This window comes from Crocodylus porosus, unplaced genomic scaffold (assembly GCF_001723895.1).
Source record: "Crocodylus porosus isolate Cpor-Errol unplaced genomic scaffold, CroPor_comp1, whole genome shotgun sequence".
In the NCBI taxonomy this organism is placed as follows: Eukaryota; Metazoa; Chordata; order Crocodylia; family Crocodylidae; genus Crocodylus; species Crocodylus porosus.
The window spans coordinates 19,856,701-19,878,367 of NW_017728950.1; the positions used below are offsets into that span (position 1 = coordinate 19,856,701).

The 21,667-nt window shown below is 46.9% G+C and overlaps 1 protein-coding gene across 6 annotated transcripts in view; it reads right to left on the minus strand.

Moving 5' to 3' along the window:
* The window catches only part of PCGF3 (polycomb group ring finger 3), a 149,972-nt gene that overhangs the window by 43,265 nt on the left and 85,040 nt on the right, over positions 1–21,667 (minus strand). For 3 of the 6 annotated variants that reach the window (XM_019554849.1, XM_019554852.1, XM_019554848.1), the window contains 2 exons: positions 16,841–16,984; positions 13,956–14,821 (listed from right to left, as the gene is read on the minus strand). The exons of 2 other annotated variants lie outside the window; for them this stretch is intronic. In XM_019554849.1, coding sequence (XP_019410394.1) covers positions 14,804–14,821; positions 16,841–16,984 — 162 coding nt within the window. In that variant the 3' untranslated portion in view covers positions 13,956–14,803. One more of the 6 variants, XM_019554853.1, reaches the window with a different exon arrangement.

A 21,667-nucleotide genomic window follows, 5' to 3' on the forward strand; every position in this document is an offset into this window, starting at 1 on the left:
TGTGATGTTTGCCAGAGAGTCTGCAGCTACAGGATCAGCATATTTAGCCATCAATGGACACATTTACAACCCTTTACTTGGCCTGTAGGTGTGACCATCCTCGACCACAAGGAATCGCTGATAACAACAGTTAGGACCCAAAATGATGTGACAAAAGAGCAGAATATGACAAATGTAAACAGAGTCCATTAAGGATACCAAGACTCACAGCCTTGCTTGAGCAAATATGCATAAAACTGTGCACTAACCGCAAGGTATACTGTGAAACAGAACGCCAAAAGCCTGACGATTACGGCCCAATTGCATCTTTATAGCAGAGTCCTGAAGGGCACCTTCTGCTTTAAGAGGGCGAGCAGCCAGAGAGGCAGCCTGCAGGTGGTGGGGGTGGAGACTGATTGGAGAGTGACCTGACCAGCAGAGGGCTGGATTGGAGCTAAGTACGGTCAGGAGGTCTGGCCCCGAGAGCCAAGAATAGAGGAGCTCCTGGCTGTAGCGTAGCAGGCATCCTGAAGTAACAGCGAAACTGGGTAAGTGACCTTGTAGGTCTTGGAATAGGAGACAGCTGCCTGGGCAGAGAGAAGGCTTGTTCCTAGTTTTATGTGAAGCCCAGAGAGTTTGGATGTCTGCTAGAGGGCATAGGTGTTTTAAGTTACACTGGTGGTTTAGCCTTGAGCCCTGCTGGGGCAGGCTCAAGGCCTACTCAGGGAGCCAGTAGCCCAGGAAGGACTTTAGACAAAGACTACCAGGGCTGGGGGAGCCCGGTGGTCCCAACCAACTGAGGACTGGGGCCAGGGCTCAGGAGGGGCCATGGCAAGAGACCAGAATCCAGGGGGGCAAGTTAGGCCAGAAGGCCTGGAGGTCTCAACTGGCCTGAGGGTGGGGCCAGGGCCCAGGAAGGGCTAAAGGTCTAGGAGGGACCACAGCCAGGGACTGCTGGAGAGCCTGGTGATCTCTACTGGCCCGGGAGTGGGGCCAGGGCCCAGGAGGACCCAAAGGTTCAAGAGGGACCACTGCCACTGACAGAGTCAAGGCCCACAGGCAGGGAGGCTAGAGCCTAGAAGCCAGGTCCTGTACTGTGGGCCTGGACTAAAGGGCCCAGTGAGAGCACTGAGGGATGAGGCCAATAAGGCTGAGACCCCTACAGAGTGAATGAGAGTACAACACCCGTGAGGCACGAGGTGTGGTGTAGGAGAGGATGGAACCACGCAATGAGCCCTTAAGGCTACGGGTGCCCTGAAGGGGCATATATGCACAATTAGCCCTTAAGGTTACTGGTGACTTGCAGAGGCACAGGCAAGCCGAGAGGGACCACTGAGCTGAAAGGCTGGAGCAAGACTGTGGAGTCCAAGAGGGACTTGATTGGACTAAGGCTCACTCTAAAGCCTGTGGACAGCTTCTCTTAATTAACTTTCATTAACAACAAGGCGCCGCGGGCAAGCAAACAAGGGAGGGCTACTTTAGAGACTGAGGCAGCAGGAGTCATGCGGCCACAAGAACTGTCATGACTGCCCCTCGGGCCAAACATTATAGTAATTAGGAGGTAAAATTATGTTGCAACAAGACAAGACAAGTTAATTCCCAAACAATTTCAGAGGTTGCATTTGAACTGAATGCATGAATTTGAACTGAATGACTTCACAGACTGAAAGATCATGTCATGCTAGAGCATAAACACAGATCTATAGGTCAGCCTTACCTTGGTAATTCAGATTACCCCTGAGGTCACAATCATACACAGAGAATAAAGTTTAGTATGGCTTGAAAAAAAATCATTTTCTGCCATCTCCTATCTCTTTTTCAAAGACTTCTTGGTCTGATTACTTACTCCGGCCTTTCTTCATCCTCTCTCTCCACTATGTCTTAATGGGAAGATTATTTATTGTTTTAGGGATACTTGACACCTTACTACAAATAGAACAGCCTGTGCTGAACAACAGAATGTTCTTTAAAAAGGTTTGTGGTGATATAACCCAATAATAATACTAAAATGTTTCAAAGAACTTGTACCAAAAAGGAAACATTTCTTCAGGTATTCAAAGCTCATTTCCTACACTTTCAATGCATTTGCTTTTAATGCAGTATGAAGGCAGCTCTCTCACATCCTGTAAAGCCAAAGACATTCTTACAGGGTATTTTTCAAATGGGCTTTCAGCTTTTCTATCACTTTTTGTTTGTGGCCTGAGCTGCAGCACTTTCAAGCACTTGATTCACGTAGCTGTGCAGACAGTACAAAACTATTCAGGAAAAGATAGATCTCTCACTTGTCAGCTCACTGTGAGCCTGATCACCAGCCTGTCAGAAGGTTACCCATCAGGATCTGGGTGGCCTGTGCATGCACTCTATCAGCAGACCATCTGTGCTATTGCTGCTGCTGGCCGTGTGCATCTCCTAGTGATCTCATTCTTACAGAAACAACTGCAGACCCAGTTCAAGAGACAGAAGCTCTACTATGTTTATTGTCTATAAAAAGCTTCACACCCACAACCAGCTGGTACATGGTGCTAGCCAAGATACCTGCAGCAAGGTATGGGTATCATGGGCAGGCACCCCCTCCCCTCCCATCCCCACTGCAGAACAAGTCATTAATGACTCCTAGGCCACCTTTTACATACCAATCAAATCAACTTTTCTTTATATCATCCACATCCCAGTTCTCACAAATACTAAAGCAAATCTCTCAGGCCCCCTCTACACGTGCAGGTAAAAGCATGATGGGATCTAACACAGGAGTTCCCAACCCCCAAGCTGCAGCCTGGTGCCGGGCCACAAAGGGTTGGCTGCTGGCCCACAGGAGGGATGGCTGCCAGACTGGAAGTAACCCCAGACCGGCAAATGCGGACTAGAAGTGACCGGCATACTGCGGAGCAGCAGCCAACTCTTTTTTATATGGAGTATTAAAAAGTGTTGGCTACCTGCCCACAGTATACCAGTCACTGCTGATCCACAGTTTGCCGGTCACTTCCAGTCCACAGCTTGCCAGTCTATGTTCACTGCTGATTCGTAGTTTGCCAGTCCTCAGCCTAAAAAGGCTGGGAACCCCTGATCTAATGCAGAATCCACATAATCACACCTCCTGCCATGCCACATGTGCATGGCAGGAGGCACAATTGTGGAATTGTGCATTATATCCCATTGCACCTTATTGTTGGTGCTGGGGGAGCCTGATCCCAGGCTTCCACTGCACTGGAAAGAAGCAAGGTCCTGCTGCTGTTGGGACCATCCCCTCCTCCAATTGAGGGGCTCCCAGCTGCAGGGATGTCCCATGCACTCCTGGGGTTGGGGGACTGCAGCAGTCACAGACCCCAAAGCTCAGAGAAGCAAGAAATTGTGAGCCTTGGGGATCATGGCAGCTGCAGTCCCCCAGGCCCAGGGGTTTAATGCTGGCCATGGTGCACCTTTGTGGCTGGGAGCCCCATCAGCTGATGGGACTCCCAGCTGCAGGGGAGACCCTGCTACCCGTGTGAGTTAAAGCTCAATAGCAGCTAGCTATACAGCTAATATACATTTTCAAGGTCTACCTTAATAGCTAGTTGGAGCTTTTTTGTTTTGTAATAAGTACTTTGCAGGTGTAGCTGGTCTCAAGATAACTGTTGAATTAACCAGTTAATTGTGTGGTAACTGTAACATGTAGAGGGGGCCTCTGACATCACGCATACCCCAATTCAGACCAGATGAGAAGGTTGCACTAAGTAGAAAGACGTTTACCAGGTCATCCTGATTCTTATTTTGGTGTCCTGTCCAATCTTATCAATCACTCCTTCAAGAGTAAATTGGATGCTTATCTTGCTGGGATCCTATGACTCCAGCTGACTTCCTGCCCTTTGGGCAGGGGGCTGGACTTGATGATCTCCCGAGGTCCCTTCCAGCCCTAATGTCTATGAAATCTATGAAATTAGCCTTGTGAGGAGCCTATATGGTTTAACAATCTAACTTCCCGAGCAATTTTTCATCTAAGCCCTACACAAACCCGGTATGTTAATGCCTTGTCCTGTTCAATGAGGCTTCCATTGGTCAGTGCTATAGCAGAGCCTTTGTGCGATTTGCATATGCACTGATGAATGGTTGTATTTCTCACTGCAGTATGCCACAAGCCATTGTTGTATTCTTCCTCCATGAATATAACATGCTACAGGAATTCTTCTGCCTGCTTAGGAGAGTTTGAAATTCTTTATAAATACAGATTGTAAAATTTTTGGTATCATAGTTCATTTGCTGACATCAGTGCTACCTAATTTAGGTAAGCACAGTAGCAAGGCCCCTGGCATACAGCCCCAGCCTGTTTGCTCTATATTAGTACATTCTCCCACCTCTCCTGCCATGCTTTGTTGTTACCAATGATAAGTCTGGGAGACTGCCTTCAAATACCTTGACTGTCAGTCCAGAAGCCCCTCTTCCTGGTGAGGAGATCTCTATTTCTCTATTGCTGAGTCCTCAGGCCCTCCTTACAGTCCCTTTGGGCCCTACCATAGTCTACATGTGGTTGCTAGGTCCTGCCATAGCCTGCATGTGGCTCACCTGCACTGTCTTCAGCAGGAACTCTCAGTGGCCTCTTGTCCCTTCAGCCACTCCATGCCCCACAGCTCAGAAAGAACAGCAAACATAAACTTTACAATCAGTTAATTTAACTTAAACTCCACCTGGGGTCTCCATACCATTACTAGGCCCTCTTCCCCACTCTGCTAGCACCCTACTAGCCTTTAAGTGCATTCTCTGACCTCCATTTTTTTCTGTCTCCACAGCTTTAGCTGACAGCAGCTCCTTTCCTTCGTGAGATAAGGGCTAGATTGAAGCTCCCTATCAGACCCTATGTTCCACCCCTTTCTAGTCACCTGAACTCTGATCCTCCAGGCCAGACTCAGGGTCTTCCCTTTTTCTCTAATTAGCAGGCTTATTGCTCTGACCTGCCTCTTTATCCTAAACAGATTCACAGCTTTGCAGCTAGCCCTCCTGAAAGCCGTATCCCTTAGCCTGCCCTTTGTGGGCAACCAACAATCCTTCCAGATCATGGTGTATGCATGAGAGGCCACCTAGACCTTCAATGCATATGCCTAGACAGGAGGGTTTGGTTTTTTTAGTGGAGTGGAGGCTGCCCAGGCCTTCCAACCTCTTTTTAGGTCACTGAGACAGAATCCAAAGGCCAGACTGAGTCCAGACATTTGGTACCTCCATGGCTGTATTTGTATATGCGTGCCTGCCCCTTGTAGCACTGCATTTATTTACTTCCAATAACAGGTGTAGAGATGCCCTGTTACAAGCACATGGGGGTCATGGGCACTACAGTTTGCTTTCAGCAAGTTAGCTGTAAAATACAGAATTTGTCCCATAATTAACTGGTGCATCATCAGCTGCAAAGGACACTAAATTTTGCATTCTAAGCCAGTCATACAGCCTTGTGCATATTTTGACCCCTATAGTATCATTTTCCCCTCAGAGCCTTTGTAAAAAAAACCTTGTAAAGCGCAGCAAACTTTTCCCAACACCACTGGATACAGCTGGAAAAATTTGACCGTCACTGGCTATGTAAAATGACTTGCTGTTTTTTAAGTTATCCAGCAGCAACTCAACTGAGTAGAGAACAAAAATATTTTCCAGAATTTGTCCTTCTGTAATTAGTTTGTTTACTCAACTTTGATAAATCTGAAAATCCCTTTAAGCTTTCAGCTTCATCCTGTAACCAAGCAACAAGTGTATGGTACACACATACAACTTCAGAAGCGATGGCACTGGTCACCTCAGGAGGATCTTTGGTTGTGAAATATCTGGGCAACCCCTCCTACCAGTCTTCAATCTCACTGCCAACAGATGTTTCTGTGTGCTACTGTGCTTTCTTACAGCACCAAAATCTCCACTTTTCACATAAATATGACAGTGGATATGTGGACTAGACAGTAGTTCCTGGGCCCTTTTACAATCTATTTTATAAATTCAAGATCCAAGAGCCACTCATTCCAGAAATAACAGCCCTTTCTGTTCTTTGGAGTGTCTTAGGGATTTTGTTTCCCTGCAGTGTTAATGTGCATGTGGGCATACAGATCGAGCATGCACAGCAAGCTAGGCACCGATCTCAAACCTTTTAGATATACCGTCATCTAAGTCCCAAACATGTAGGTAACCTAAAACTTAGAAGAAGCGGGTGCTAGCGTGTTGTATCCAAAGTAGACGAATGATTAGAGTGCTCACTTGGAATAGCCGAGACATGCATTTTGGGTCATCTTTGCCTAAAGGGTATTTGGACTTGTATGGGTCTGAGTGCTTACCCCCATGCTCCAATGACCAACCTACAGGTTAGGCATTACACTGCTCTCCAGTGTTTCTTTGGAAGCTCGCATGCTGGGTAGCCAGGAGAGAAAGATATGTAGGACCGAGAGGAAGAGAACAAGGCAAAAGGCGTACCTCAGCGAGATAGTGGCTGCCCTGTAAGGGAAGGGCAGCTAGCCTGGAGCACTGCTCTCCATGAGGCACAAACTTTCTCATTGAACTACTCCTCATTTTTCAATGACAATTAAATCAAAGGGGAAGTAACCCAGCTTCAAAAGCAGTGCCAGAATGGGGTCTGAATAATGCCTGACTTGTGACATTATAGTTAGAGCACTCTGCTGTAGGGTGAACACCTTCTGAAAATGGAAAAGTGGGACACATGCCCCCCCCCGCCCCTCCGAGGGTGGCATGGCTGGAACAAAGCTGAACAGAGCCCGGGTGTGCAAGGGAGGATGCAGGCTGCCCACTGTGGGGCTTGGGGCTCTTGACCCTGCTGCCTTCCCCCTGGGTGCCTCTCCAGGCCAGTGGGTGAGGACCAGCACAGGAGGGCGGAGGGGTTTGGTGCCCCTGCTGCTGCCACTGGGAGTCCCATGCCAGTCATGCCACTATGGTGAGGTGCCCTCTGCCTGCCTGGTAGCAGCAGGGGTGGCAGCACAGTTGTGCCTGCCCCCCCAGTGTTGGGTGGGCAGGAAGAACCTTGCCATAGTGGTGTGGCTGGCATGGGATTCCTGATAGTGTGTGGAAGTCCCAGGGAGGGCAGCAGGGAGGGAGAAGGGACGATGTGTAGGGATTGCACACAGGTGCACATGCACCCCTTGAGCATAGTGGTGCACCCCCTGCAAAAAGGCACCACCGACACCATTGGCGGAGCCTGTGGGTGGTCGCTGCCTGCCACCCCACTGCCAACACCACCAGCAGTGTCTACAGGCAGTCCACGATCACCCCAGCCACTGCCAATGCTGCTGGCAGTGCCTGCAGGTGGTCGCTGCTTCCCCCCCCCCCCCCCATCCTCCCCCTGCTGCCAACAGTGCTGGCAGTGTCTGTGGGAGCTCTGTGCTTACTGACACCAGGCTTCTGGCACCACTGCCGTACTCGCACCACTGCCAGCACAGCCATGCCCTCCCCCTTCCCCCCCAGCCCAGCTGCCAGGGGCACATGCCATTCATGGCAGGGAGCCCTGAGCCTGCAGCGAGCAGCCCAGGCTCTCACACCACACACAGATCTGGAGGGGCACCTGCTTCCACCCCCCCTCCCCAGGAGTGCATACAGCAGTGGGAAACCAGCCTCTCCCACACTCCCCAGATGAGCCACCCGTGGCTCTGTCCTGTTCCCAGCCAGCCCCACAGTTGTGCATTCCTGCCCCAGCCCCGGGCCCCATGCACTACCCCAGCTGGGCAGCACCCACAGCCTCAGCTCCAGCCGCCAACCCTGCCTCACTCCCTCCCTCACCACAGGGACCTCAGTTCTCCCCCATCCCCTCCCCTGACTTACCTGCAGGCAGCTAGAGGAGCTGCACTCCACCACTGCCTGGCTGTATGTTGGCCACATACATGTGTGCGAGCACAAACATATACAATGGTGCCCCTTGCATCTCACTCCCCCTAGCCCTAAGCAGCCACTTGTGGGCTGGAACTTTGCCAGTCTGCAAGGAGAAACTCACTGTTTCCCACAGCCAATGGAAAACCTGGACCCCTGCACATTATACTGGACGATAATTGATTGTGTCCAGGGAAATCCAGGACAAATCCTGTCCTGGAGTCATTCAGCCCAGGACCAGGACTTAATGTTCACATTTCAGAACTGTCCCACCTAGTTAAGGATTGCTGGTCTCCCTACTCTGCTGACATATCAGGAAAATACAAAATCTAAACCCACTCTAGGGAAAGGAGGGACAGGTAAAACCTTAGGTCTCTGGCTCCTCAGGTGACCACTAAGCTATTGGGGCGTAAAACATGGGAGGGCCCTTCTCCTCATTCAGGCTTACGCAACTAGAAAACAGAATCCCTGTCTGTAAATGCCAAAAATGTCAGAGGGAAATACAATGCCACCTAGTGTCTACAGCCTTATTTTAGGGTATGCACATTGTAGGTATGCCATAGTGTCATCTGATTGACTCAGCAGAGCCAGAGCAAAGCATGAAGCAATGTTTTGATTGTTTTTGTTTTTAAAATGTCTTGCTCATTTCTACAAGGCTGCATGATAGAAGCAAGCTGTGCAGAAGGCAGGCTGAGATGCTCCATATTTTTGGTGCTGGATGATGAAAAGAATTTACTAGGTCTTATAAACTCTATGAAGAAACCTTTCTTTAGCGCAACCCTATTCCTTTCAATATACTGGAGCTGCTTGCTGGTTTCCTGCAGTTTGTTCTGTGTTGTTACAAGTTTCAAGCTTAGTTCATCCTACTCCCTCATCAAACTACCTTGCTTTAAAGGCTTTCTTAAATAGTTGGTTGCTCTGCTTGAAAGTCTTTTTCCTTTAAAATGTCTGTGTATCAAGACAAACAAAGCTCACTAGCTTTGGTTTTAAAGCAGAAGATTTTTTTAAAGGAGTCATGAAGACAATGGAAACCTCCCGAAATGCAGGCATTGCCTTTGTGAGAACAAATGGGAAGTATTCTGGCAAATTTTAATTAGTATCTGAACTCATCCCTGCTGTTCTGAGCCATAGGGAGTGTTGTCTTGGATGGTAGCTTGCTGCTGTAATTTCTGATACACAGGCTGCTAGAATCTGTGTGTTCTGGAAGGTTGACCCTAGTAGGCCATACTCCAAAGGCAATGAAGAAAAAATTACTTGCATCTGTTTGGGGGATGAAAGTTCAGAAAGGTTTATTGTTCTCAGACAGTACACCCGCTGGCTGATTTAAAAAGTCAGTCCAGCTTAGTGAAGCTTGCTTTTGACAGGTAGCGACATAGCGACTCTGGATAACATAAATAACATACTAAGGGAGACAGGTCTTGCAGGACCTGTATTTATACTTGTGTGCTCCCTCTCTTCCCATACCAATTCTTCTCTCTCTCTATCAAGATGTTTATCTCTACTTGTTTTTGTTTTTTTTTGGGGGGGGGGGCAAAGTTTACACACCTACACTTCACTTCTCTGCCTCATTAGCAGGGATCTCGGTTTCCTGTTTCCCATGGGAAAACAAGGAAACCCACAGATTTCCCTATTTTATCAGAGAAAAAATGGATTTTACCTTTTAGCAGAGAAACCTGTGGATGTCCTGCTTTTGCAAAGAGCTCTGCAGGCTGGCAGAGTTCCAGCCTGCAAGAGCTAAATACAAAAAAGGCAGGAAACCTCCAACCCTGTCTGCAGGGAGACGGAGAGGGAGAAAGGGTGGGGCCTGGGGCTCGTAGTCACCCAAGGCTTGGCTCAGGCTCACTTTCCTTCCTGGAACCTGTGAGGTAAGTGGGGGTTGCAGCTGGTCAGGGGGTTGCAGGTCAAGGCTGGGGGGTACCGGCAGGGCTGGGGGGAAGCTGGCTGGAGGCTGAAAGAGTGGGGAGGTGTTAGGGGAAGACATGGAGTGCCTGCCTGGCCAGTGGCACGTGGACAGCGAGCAGGGCGCTATTGGCCCAAGTAGGCTCCACACTTCCACGTGCGACTTCATGTGCCATTCCAGGTCCATGTGCCACCGGCCAAGTGGGCACTCCTGCAAGAAGCTGGCTAGGGCCTGAGGGAGCAGGGAGGTGTTAGGGAAACTTCCACGTGGAGTGCCCGCCTGGCTGACAGCACACAGACCTGGAGCAGTGCAGTATCAGCCCTTCAGGGAAGCTGCACATGGAGGCATGGAGCCTGCTTGGGCTGATAGCACTTGAGCCTTTTGGGTGCTTGGCCAGTGACTGCACAACCTTGGAAGTGGTTGAAAAATGCACCTGTATAATCTTGGCTTGGAAGGTAAAATTAATGCTTGCATTGGAAAGGCAAGCAATGCCATAGCTAAACTTCAAAAGCGAGTTTGGAAAAATGGAGCGCTCTATCAACAAAGATGTCCATCTACAGCATTTGCATACTTAGCTCTCTATTGTATGGCAGTGCAACATGGGCTCTTTATGCCAAGGAAGAAAGAAAACTGAACAGTTTCCATCTTAGATGTTTCTACCGTATTTTGAGCATGACATGGATGTGACAAAATCTCCAACTTTGTTCTGGAATGGGCCAAGATACCTAGTATGTTTGTGCTCCTGAGACAGACATGCCTTTCTTGGTTAGGACATGAATCATATAAGCAATGGTGGAATCCCCAAGGACATACTCTGTGGTGAGAGGGCCATTGGCAAATGTGAACTTGGACAGCCAAAACTCCGTTTTGTTGATGTTTGCAAGAAAAACCTTCACGAGCTATGCATCAGTGGTCAATGGTGGGAATCAATTGCTTCAGACCACTGCAAGTGGAAAGCTGCTACGAAGCAGGGCCTACACTGTTTTGAGACAGAGCGGGTCAATGATAAGATAGAGAACAGGTGTCAGAAGCAGGCAAGACAGGATGGTATTTGGCATGCCACTGCAAGCTTAACCAAGGTTGGATGTGCATCTTGCTGGAAGGTCTGCTTGTCACACATCAGACTCCTCAGCCACTCAAGAAGCTGTGGTGCTTCCCAGTAACCTACCAAAGGCTCAATCTCCATGGTCTTAAATTAACAGAATTGGACTAGACAATGTGTTAAGATACTAATTGAGGATACCTGAGTATGGATGTAGAAAGTACTAAGGATATGGACAAATACTATGTACAGAGATTGTACTTTTCTTGTACCTGTCTCAAGGAAAATATTATATCCATTGTGGATCTACTGGAACTGAAACCATTTTGAGACTCAGGGTAGACTATGTCCACAAGGGTCTGCAGTCTTAGCAGGACACCTTTGGCAAACAGATTCCAAATGATGCAAAATAAGGATGTACCACTATTGTTACTGCAGTCATTTATATCACCTCTGTTTTTGTACAGTCAGACTATGCTTGCATCCTTCATGTCTTGAGGAACTGTACCTTCTTTCCAACACATACAAATTAATTTGTGCAAATGGAGGAGGAAGATGGATTTCCCTCACTTAACTTCAGCTGGTATGTAATCTGCACCTAGGGCTTTACCACAAGGAAGCTGATCAATGGCTTTTTCTACTTTATCTACGGTAGGTTCATGGTCAAGCACTGTCAGGGCTGAGAGGTCTTCAAGTGCATCGAAAGCAGTGTCATGGACCACATTTTTATGAGAGTATAGTTCTGAGTAATGTTCAACCCATCAATCCATCTGCTTATTGTGGTCACTGATGACTTCACCTGTGAAAGATTTTAAATGGGTGGTCATCCTTGGAGCAGGCCCGAGAGCTTTTCTGATGGCCCCATACATTGCTTGCGTGTTGTCTTGGTCAGCAGCCTTTTGGATACTTTTGCTCAGTTGCAGCCAATAATTGTTTGCACACCATCTCACTGTATGTTTGACATTTTACCTGATCTCTCAAAGCGCCTGCAAGTTGGAGTGGCTAGGGTCACACATTTTAAGGAGCCGTGACCATTTCTTTTCTATGAGTGGGATAATTTCAGATGAGTTCTCATCAAATCAATAATTTGAGCTGAGATGCAAGGTATAACAAGAGTCCAAGGCAGTTTGATAGATGGCCCCTTTGAGCTGAACCCGTTTCTTCTCAGCAGTATTACATGGCTTAAGATATGATAGAGCCCCAGAGAGAGTTTTGATAAAGTGAGATGATGTGTCTTCAGCTTTCAGTCATGTGGGATTTATTCGTATTAAGGAGAGTTTCTTACTCTTTTACAATTTCCTGGGATGCAGTTTGACTTTAGGGCATACCATCTCAGTCAGCACTCTGATAAAATCACATAATGATTACATCACAGAAGTCTCGTGAGCAGGTGATGCCAAGGTCCAGATCAATGGTGGCACCGAGATACTTTGGCGTTGAGATTTCCTATTGAAAAAATAATTCATTATACATAGCTCGCTGCATGAAGATAGCTTAGACAAACCTCTGTTTTCATTCATTCTGCCTTCCCCATTGGTGCTCATTGAGGCCATGCAGTGTGCTCAGTGTCAACCCTTGTGTTGAAGTTTCTGAGCAGAACTAATTAAGACACTAACCTCATCAAAGAAGCAGTGAGAGTTGGAGCACATGCACATCGGAGTTTGACAGGACCAGAAACAGTAGTGAGCTAAAGTACTATTCATCTTTCAGAGCCTTTGTTTGGGGGTTGTATTGCAAACAGCAGTTTATTTTTGACTGCAAACCCAACACCACACTCTCCAATTTCTTCAGGCTAGAAGAACTACGCCTTAGTGCCTGGTAGGCTGGTCTCTTATACAGTGAGGATATCAACATTCAGTCTCTGCAGTTCTGCACCAATGACTGCAGTTTTGCATGCATCATCAGTGGTTTGGAGATTGTCAGATATACATGAGGTTCCTGTAAAATACATTCCAAATTCCAGTCTGTAGGATTGAAAATTTTTTCCTTGCATTTTTGTAGTAGCTGGTGGTACACGATAGCAATCTGCTTTCACGTTGAATCTTTAAGCTCCAAGCACCCATGGAAGCAGCAGACTGTGGCAGGAAAATGCCTTTTTGGCTGGGGACTGCCCAGTTTGAGGTAGGCGATAGTTTTCCAGCAAGGTGTAATGACCTCTCCTACCCTGAGATAGCCACTGGCACCTAGATCTATGCCAGTCAGTCTGTGGGTTATAACCAGTAATTGTCAACTCATTTATTTCAATGTATTGTCAAAACTGGAGTAACCTTTTCAGGGTGCAAAAGCTTGGGCATTTGCTAAGTGATCACATGTTGCCCAAGCATCAGAATTACCCTTTGACTTTCTAGTGGATAAGTCAGCAAAGGTAGAACCAATAAGATGTGAGGCTGGAAAGTTGTAGGAGCTGCTGGAATGAAGATTAAATAATCACCTAACTGCCTTACAGGCTCAGCTCCAGATTTTCTTTCAGGATTTACTCCCTTAGGCTATCAATCCACAAGGCAGTGGTTGTAATTACTGTCTTCTTCTTCTGCCAGCTTTGCCATTGGGAAATGTCCTCTTCCACCACAGATGCCATTATGATGACCAGAGGACAGCTCTTAAGGATGAGAACTGTCTGCACTTACTACGTTCAGCCCATTGGCAAAAGTGGTTGCCAAAGGTGCAGCATGTGGAGCCATTAGTAAAAGTTGGATGCGAGTGAGGACCAGTGATCCCAAACCACCTTAACAAGATGTTGCTGTCTGAAAAACAAAAGGCTCTACCCCCCCAACCCCCAACACCGCAGTTTTTAGAAGTGCACAATTATATACTGTCAATCTAATTTGTGCTCTCATGAGGTCATTTGCAGCACTGGCAGAGGGAGCTTGAGAGGGGGCAGTGGGCACGGTGGCCATTTTGAGTTGGTGTGGAGCCACCAGAAGGTGTTTCTGCCACGTTGTGGCCATGGGTGCTGGGTGAGGGCAGGGGTGAACCAGCCTCCCTCGTGTGGGGAAGGGAAAGCTTGGGCCAGGCTGGGAAAACAACTCCTGTGAAACCTGCTATTTTTGATAACCATTAGCTGCAGAGCCATCTCCTAAGCATAGGGCAGGGGAAAAAGTGAGAGCTTGGGTCAAAGGAGGAAATTTGCTCCCACAGAAGCTGCCCCCACCTTTGCTTTCTGTTCTTGTAAGTGCTTGTGTTGACCAGCTGGTATTTCAGCCCTATTACACAAAATAATTGAATGCTAGGCAGTAGGCAGATCTTTAATTAAACAGCGCATGAGAAGATTCTAAAGGCACCAAAATCAGGATGAACAAACCCAGAAACCAGAGTCAAAAGAGCAACCCACACCTTCATCACAAACCCAGAAAAATATGGACCTAATAACTTCCCAAGGTTCCAGCATCCATTACTGCTGTGCCATGAATGTGAATACAGTGCAGGTCCAGCATGACTGTGGTGCATGCATGCAGTATGTTCCCAGGTTGCAGTGATGCCTGTTGCTACGTGGAGGGGTAGCTAACTGCTGACTGCCACTGTTGGATGTTGGTTCCAGCCATGTGGTATGCATGGCTGACAGCTGTGGAGTGCTTATTTCCATCTCAGCAGAAGAACCCTGTGGGGGCACGATGCTGGATAGCAGCATCTGTCCCCTGGGGCCTGCGGTCAGTCTGGCTGGACCATTATATTGTAGGGTGACAAGTGCACCAAGCATGCTCTCAGTCTGCAGGGTCAATACAGACGTGACACAATCCATGGATGCCTTCTCATCCCTTGCAGACTTCATTAGTGACTCCATTGTCTGTTGTGTAGAGGGGTCTGGGCCTCTGAATGCTGTCTGGCAAGCCACAACAGAGTCGGGACTGCTGGATCCCATAGCTGACCATCACTATGTGCTGGCAGTCATATAGCTGCTCTTTCTCCTGCCACTCCCTTGCCTCTGACCCAGGACCAGCTATCCTCCACCAAAGAGCCCAGTTCATGTTACTGTATGTGTGTGGCTCTTCCTCTGCCTGGATGCTTTCTGGGCCCCGGTCTCTGCCTACATTCTTCAACCATAATAGGATGCTGTGGTGTCATCACCATCATTTGTAGGTGTCAGCCTAAAAGAAAAGCATAGAAAAAAGAAGTTCATTGTTTTGCTCACTGTTGCCCTGATACCACAAAGAACTTAAAAGACCATCCAGTCAGTACACAGGATTATTTGACCTACTGACTCTCAACAAGGTAAGTTCACTCTCCCCTCTGCTCTCCTTGCACATGGAAAACCAGGGGGTTTCCTTAGACAGGCATATGCTTACATTGCAGGGGTACAGAAAGGGCCACTGGGCACAAAGGATCATGGGTTGCCTGGTACTGAGCTGGCCACTTAAAGAGTGTAGTGATGTTGGCAAATGTGCAGTCTGCTCTTATAGGCAGTCAGAAATATTGATCTGTGGTGGGACCCTTAACAGACTTAACAGGATACCTTCAGCCTGCCCAGCGTGACCCTGATGCAGTTGACCCCACTTCAGAGGCAGGAGTTGTTCACTGTTGTGCAAGGTAGCCCAATGATCTTTGCTGTACTGTTACTGCAAGAAATGGTGGTCCCAGATTACTTTAACTCATGGAAAAAGATGACTTGCTACAGTGGCTCTGCAGTGTAGGGTCATTAACTGTCAGGGAGAATCTGATGGTATACCTGACCAGCCACTCTGTCACAGAGCAACTGGGACATGATTAAGATCACCACATGTCTGTGTCTAGCTTAATGGGCAGCTACTTGCTGGCACAAACACTCAAAAGGCTGATGCTGCACTGCTTCCTCCATCCCCCCTACCTCCACCCTCACCCAGAGAGACACTAGCACCCCAACAACTTGGACACCAATATCTGCAGCCATGAACGAGCCCATAATGGTATGAGCTGTTTGATGGGCGCAATCACCAATAGAACTTCAAATGATTTCTGGGAAAGGGGGGGCAGTCACCCATTCTCCCTCCCTCCCCTACTTCATGGATATTGGTACCCAGAGACCCTGGTTACCAACTCTAGGGTCTGGGGCCGGCAGGAGCTTTGACAAGCATTCTGAACTACGCTTGCTGCACTGCAGGGCAGAAATTGCACAACCAGTGGGGGTTGCATTGACCAAAAGACTACATTGCTGATTTACAGTAGTTTGCTTTCTGCTATCCTTGCTTACATGCTTGGAATGCATTGTTTTGAAATGAAGTGCCTTTATTTTTTCCTAATGATTTGTTTGCATGGGAGTGATGGTAATTGTATCAAGTCTCTCCTGGGTTGTAGAGACAGAGTGAAGAGGGGCCACAGGGGGATGGTTTGGGCCGATGGGACTCTCTGACCCAATGCCCCAGTCAGGAATGGGTTGATTAACCACTGGTTCCTTGGTAGCAGTGACTGAGCAATTAGAAGCTACCTAGCTGAGAGAAAGAAGGACCAGATAGGCAAGCCATGATATTCTCTGGTGCAATGCCTATTCGTGCAGTGGGTCACTGCTGAAGTGTTCTGTGAGGACTGCATGCATTTGGTGCACAGCTAGGAGGAGGAAGAAGAGTCTCTGTGGATGTGGGCCAGCTATTGCTGTGCGAGGGTGGGCAGGCTGCATGAAGTGTTAAGTGAGCCATTATCCTAATCAGTCTTTGATCACTTTCAAGTTGAAAGGAACCCCAGTACAATGACCATTACAATGGTGCAATGACCATTATGCCTGTAGTCAAATTGACCAATTTACTATAAAGTGGTACTGCCTTCAATGCACAGTGTAACACATAGGGGGAGCGGGATGCTGGAACAATCGCCTATCAAGGCCATGGGGTTCCAGTGCATATCTACACTGTAATTACACTGGGGAAGAGAGCATTGCAGTGGGGCACTGGGGCAATTCCCAAGTGTGGCTAAGGTGTTTCACAAGGAACATTTCATTTCCTCTCCTAGCTGCTAGTGTTCCCTGGCCCTTCCCTACTGAATACCTGTTACTACTCACAGTAAGTGTTAGGTCATGGTCTAGGTTGGGTCTTCTTGCACGCTAGGTCCTTGTGACTGGGAGAAGGACAGATTAACTACTGATGAGTTCCATGAGGCCTGGGAGCTGGCTGTGAGCCTGTTGGCTCTGAAATACTGACCTGTCGTAGTAGGGCTGGTTGGGATGCTGAGGACAGGAAACAGCTGGAGAAATCTGGCCACCTGAGGTCTGAGTCTAGATTAATGTCAAAGTCTGCACCAAAATCTTCAACCTGGTTCATCTCCTGGGTCATTGCTGAAGTCTTCTGTGAGGAATGCATGAATTTGATCACAGTGGCATCAGAGGCCTCTTTGCTGTGCTGGGTGATGCAGACCATGTCCATCACGTTCTGGCACACCACTTCATCATTCACCATGAGGATACAAAGACCATCTGGTTTTAGGGGCTTGAATAGATAGATTTTCTACTGGTTCTCTACCTTCCCCCAAATGGCAACGAGATATATTACTTCCTCCCTGGTCCACTTGGTGCCAAGCTTGCACATGATGTTGGATGTGGATGGAGGGGTCATGGTTAAAGGAGGATGGACATAGATGGATGAAGGCTGGTGGGGACTGATTGATGGACAGACAGAGGGATGAACCTTGGCTCAGTAGGTGGTGGCTGGATTGGAGGATGCCCCCACTAGATGCATGTCCCTGGTGAGTGAATGGGTGTGGTTGTTTGGATGGGTGCAGTCTCCAATGCTGACCTCAAGCAGGTGGTGGTCAAAAATGGCTTCCAAGTCACTATGCAGGGTAATGAATAAGTAGGCAAAGTCACTTCTGCCCTTTCACTTCCTGGAAATTGACATCTGTCACCAGGGCTAGAGTGGCCCACACTGATTTTCAGAGAGGCCGTAATTGGGGTGGAAGCCATGTATTGTCAGATGTCTGGAGGACTGACTGCTCAGGACATTGTTCTACAACAAACATCAGATACACTTTGCCATGTTCCAAGAGAAACTGTTTCAACTTTTTATCTCCACGTGGATCTTTGGGCTTTGACCTGAGATACCAGAAAAGGGGGGTGAGAGAGGAGAAGGGGACAAGAAAGGAAGAGTGGCTGGTAGCAAGTCAAAGCCCATATAGGACTTGGATCGTGGTGGCAGAGAAAAGGCTAAGGGTCTACGTTCTAACCCATCTCTATGATTTCCCTGCTGTATTACCTTGGGAAAGTCAATTATATTTTACACTAACAGATAGAATTTCAACTAAATAACTGCAAACGCAGAAATGATTAGCCATGTATATTGTTAAGGCAGAACCTGCAGGTCATAACAATAGACATAATGAAACCCAAAACATTAAGGCTCTAAAAAGGTGACTTGGAATTGTAATATCAACATTTGCACTGTGGTCAATGTACAGTAAGCCAATCTGTGCTCAAGCCAGGGGTCACAAAAGTGCAGGGATCCTGATATTGAGGACAGCAGGGCTAGACCTGGTAAATGTACTGAATGGAGCTACACTAAAAAACTCTGGCCTTTTGCCTCTGGGCTGTGATTTGCTATTATTTATCTTTAAATAAGGCTCTTCACCAGAGAAGCAAACATTACAGTCAACTTGTTGTGCTAGCAAACCTGCATTCTCTGTCTAGCCTCCTTTCTTCCAGACCTTTAAATATGTCCAAAGTTACAAGTTGATTACATTTGTAATAGAGGCTAATTATCTTCTATTTAATTTGTGGTAGAATAAAATCAGTCCCGTGTGGCTTCTATTTTACTGTCCTATGATCCACTTCTAATCCTAGGGGCTTTCAGGAACCTCAGCGGGCAGAAGCATATGCATTAATAGCCAAATAATTGGCTTTATTTCTTCAAAAAACAAAAACAAACCAATAAACAACAACAAGAAAGACTTAAGGAAGAAGCAGGAGGAATTCAAAAGGAGTTTGTTCAACATTTAGTGCAGTAATTCAATGCATCGCTTGATGGGTTTAATTCATTACCCCATTATTTAAGGATCTCAGTTACATGCAGACTGTCATGAAAGACAAAGAACCCAGAGATAGGAGGCTGGCAGTGGGAAGCTACCATCTAAGCTAGGCACAAAAGGCACAATCATGAAGCAATACCACAAATGTCTTTCATCACGTCAACATCATAAACTCCTTATTCTGCAAAAACAACAAATGGAAGACCTCATGGGTATATGACCTCCCCTCCCCCCTTCCAAAACTCTAACACCTGTGCATGCATAGGACCATACCTATGACCATCACGATGTCCATATCACCAGAGCTATGAGTAGTGAAGATGACTACTGGGTGGATCATTTGAGGCATTTTATTATGTCCATTAGTATTGCCCCAAAACAAACAAAAGGAGCAACCAAGGAAGAGGATCAATCTTGAGGGCTTGAAAAAGCCTGCTACATGTAATAATCTCCAGAAGTGCCCCAGTGAGACAGTCTCTACACCCTCTAATGATGATCTAGACAGTACTGATAACTGGAAGAGCCTCAAGAAAGAAATCCACAATGCATGTGAAGAACCCCTAGGCTTCTCCACAAAGAAACAGCAGGACTGGTTTGATGAGAATGATACAAGTTCTCAGGACAGAAAAAGAAGAGCCCTCCAAAGCTGGACAGAATGAGATCAGCTGCCAACAGAAGCAAGACACTTACTGTCACATTAAAGCTGGCACTCAAAGGAAAATTCAAGACTGAAAAAGTGGTGGGAGGACAAAGCAAAAAAGATTTAAAAGTTTGGTTACAGCTATGACATGCAAAGTTTCTTCAGCTCAACCAAAGCTATGTATGGGCTAAGCACAAAAGAAGCTAGCCCCCTGAGGTCCAAAGATACAACAACACACTAAAGGACAGCTCCACCATCAACACATGGTAGAAGATGCACTTTTAAGACCTCCTGAACCAAGATTCTAGTGTTGTAGACAAAAACACTGAAGCAATTCCACAACACCATTAAGGACTACTTTGCAGATCCACCAACTTATCAAGGGGCCTTGAAAGCCATTAAGCAGTTGAACTACAAGCATGTAGTTCAGATGGAACACCAACTGAAATTTATAAGCAAGGTGGGAAAAAACCCCTCTCTCAACAACTTTGTTATAAAACTCTGGAAACATGAAGATTCCCAATGATTGGAGAGATGCCAGAATCATTACCATATTCAAGAGAGAGAGACTGGGTTGCTGGAGTAATTGTAGTGTTGCTCCTGTCCACAGCTGGGAAGATCCTCAACTGCATTTTCCTCAATAGACTAACTTTTCTTGCTAAGGAGATTCTACCCAAGTCCCAACCTGGTTTCAGATGACTCGGAGGTAAAACAGACGTGATCTGTGCTGCTAGATAGCTGCAGGGGAAGTGCCATGAGCAACACTGAGAGTTTTACATGGCCTTCATTGACCTAAGGCCTTTGATTCAAGCAACAGAGACCCCATAGAGGATTCTGATGAGATTTGGATGCCTGCCAAAATTTCTAACCATTATCAAGCTTCTCCGTAACATGATAGCAATCATCCTAAGTGTTGGCTCATCCTATTTGACTATTAGAACTGGAGACAAGCAAAGATGTGTAAGCACACCAACACACTTTTCCATCTATATTACTGCTATTCAACATCTCATTGCTGACAGACTTCTATCTGGAGTCAGCATTCACTGTCACATGGATGGGAATCTCTAATATCAAATGCTTACATTCCAAATCATAACCAAGTGTCCACTACTTATCTTAAATACACTGACAACTGTGTCATGTATGCCCACTAAATTGAAAAATTCCAGGTCCTTTAACAACCTATCCAAACCAGTCAGCTGCTCCTCCACATATTACAATTAGAGAGCAATCCTTGGAGGATGTTAAACATTTTCCTTTATCTAGGTAACTACCTTTCCCAAAAAGTATATATAGCCAATAATATTCAATACTAGATAAAATCTGCCAGTGCTACTGTTATAGGTCTCCAAAAACATGTCTTGGATGGTCATGACATCAGGACCCAAACCAAGATTCTTGTCTACTAGGCTGGTGTCATCCCTACTTTGCTGTATGGGTGTGAAATACGAGTGAAATAACAGAAATGCCCGAAAGCTTTGGAAGATTACCATCATCAATGACATCAGAAAGTCCTCCATAGCAGTTGGAAGGGCAGAAGAACGAATGCCAGTATTCTGGCTCAAGCAAGCACCACCAGCACTGAAATCACATTTGTGTGGCACCAGCTCCAAAACCAAGTCCTAGACTCCCAAATCACTGAAAGTCACCACTGCAGGGGTGGGCAACACAAGAGATTCAAGGACACCATGGAGGCCAATCTGAAGAAATGCAATGTTAATATCAGTACTTGGGATGCTCAAGCTATGAATTCTCCTTAATGGTGCCATGATGTACAACAAGGCGTTGATCATTTTGACAAAACTCACCCCACTATGGAGGCAAATCGACAAGAGAGACAAAGGGAAAGAGCTGTGATCCAACATTACCAGGCTCTACTCTTTTCTCCTGGAACTATTTACCATGTCTGCAATCAACCATATGGATCTCAGACTAGTCTCTTCAATCATCTACAGATTCACCAATGATTTCCCTATTTGCTGGAAGACTGGCACCCTCATATCAATGCACGGTCTCCAATGACAATGAGATAACACCATCAATGGCAGCTTACCAGGTCCTCTGTAGAAAGAGATTGCATTGTTGGGAGCTTTTTTTTTTCTGGGGCTTTTCCTAGGCAAGGCAGGAAAGAACAAGAAGAAAAAGTCCACTACCACCTGCTACCTGGCGTAGGTAGGATTCAACCCTGTAGACTCTATGTAATGCTCAGTTAGCTGAGGTTTTGAACAGGGATTGAAGATTGGAACAGCTGAAAAGGGTGTGTTGGGCAGGGCTGAAGTTGCCAATATCTGATCCTTGCTACGCTTACACTTTTTGGACTGTGGAGCTGGTGTCATCGGGAAGGCTTTGGCTTCCATGACCACAGCCC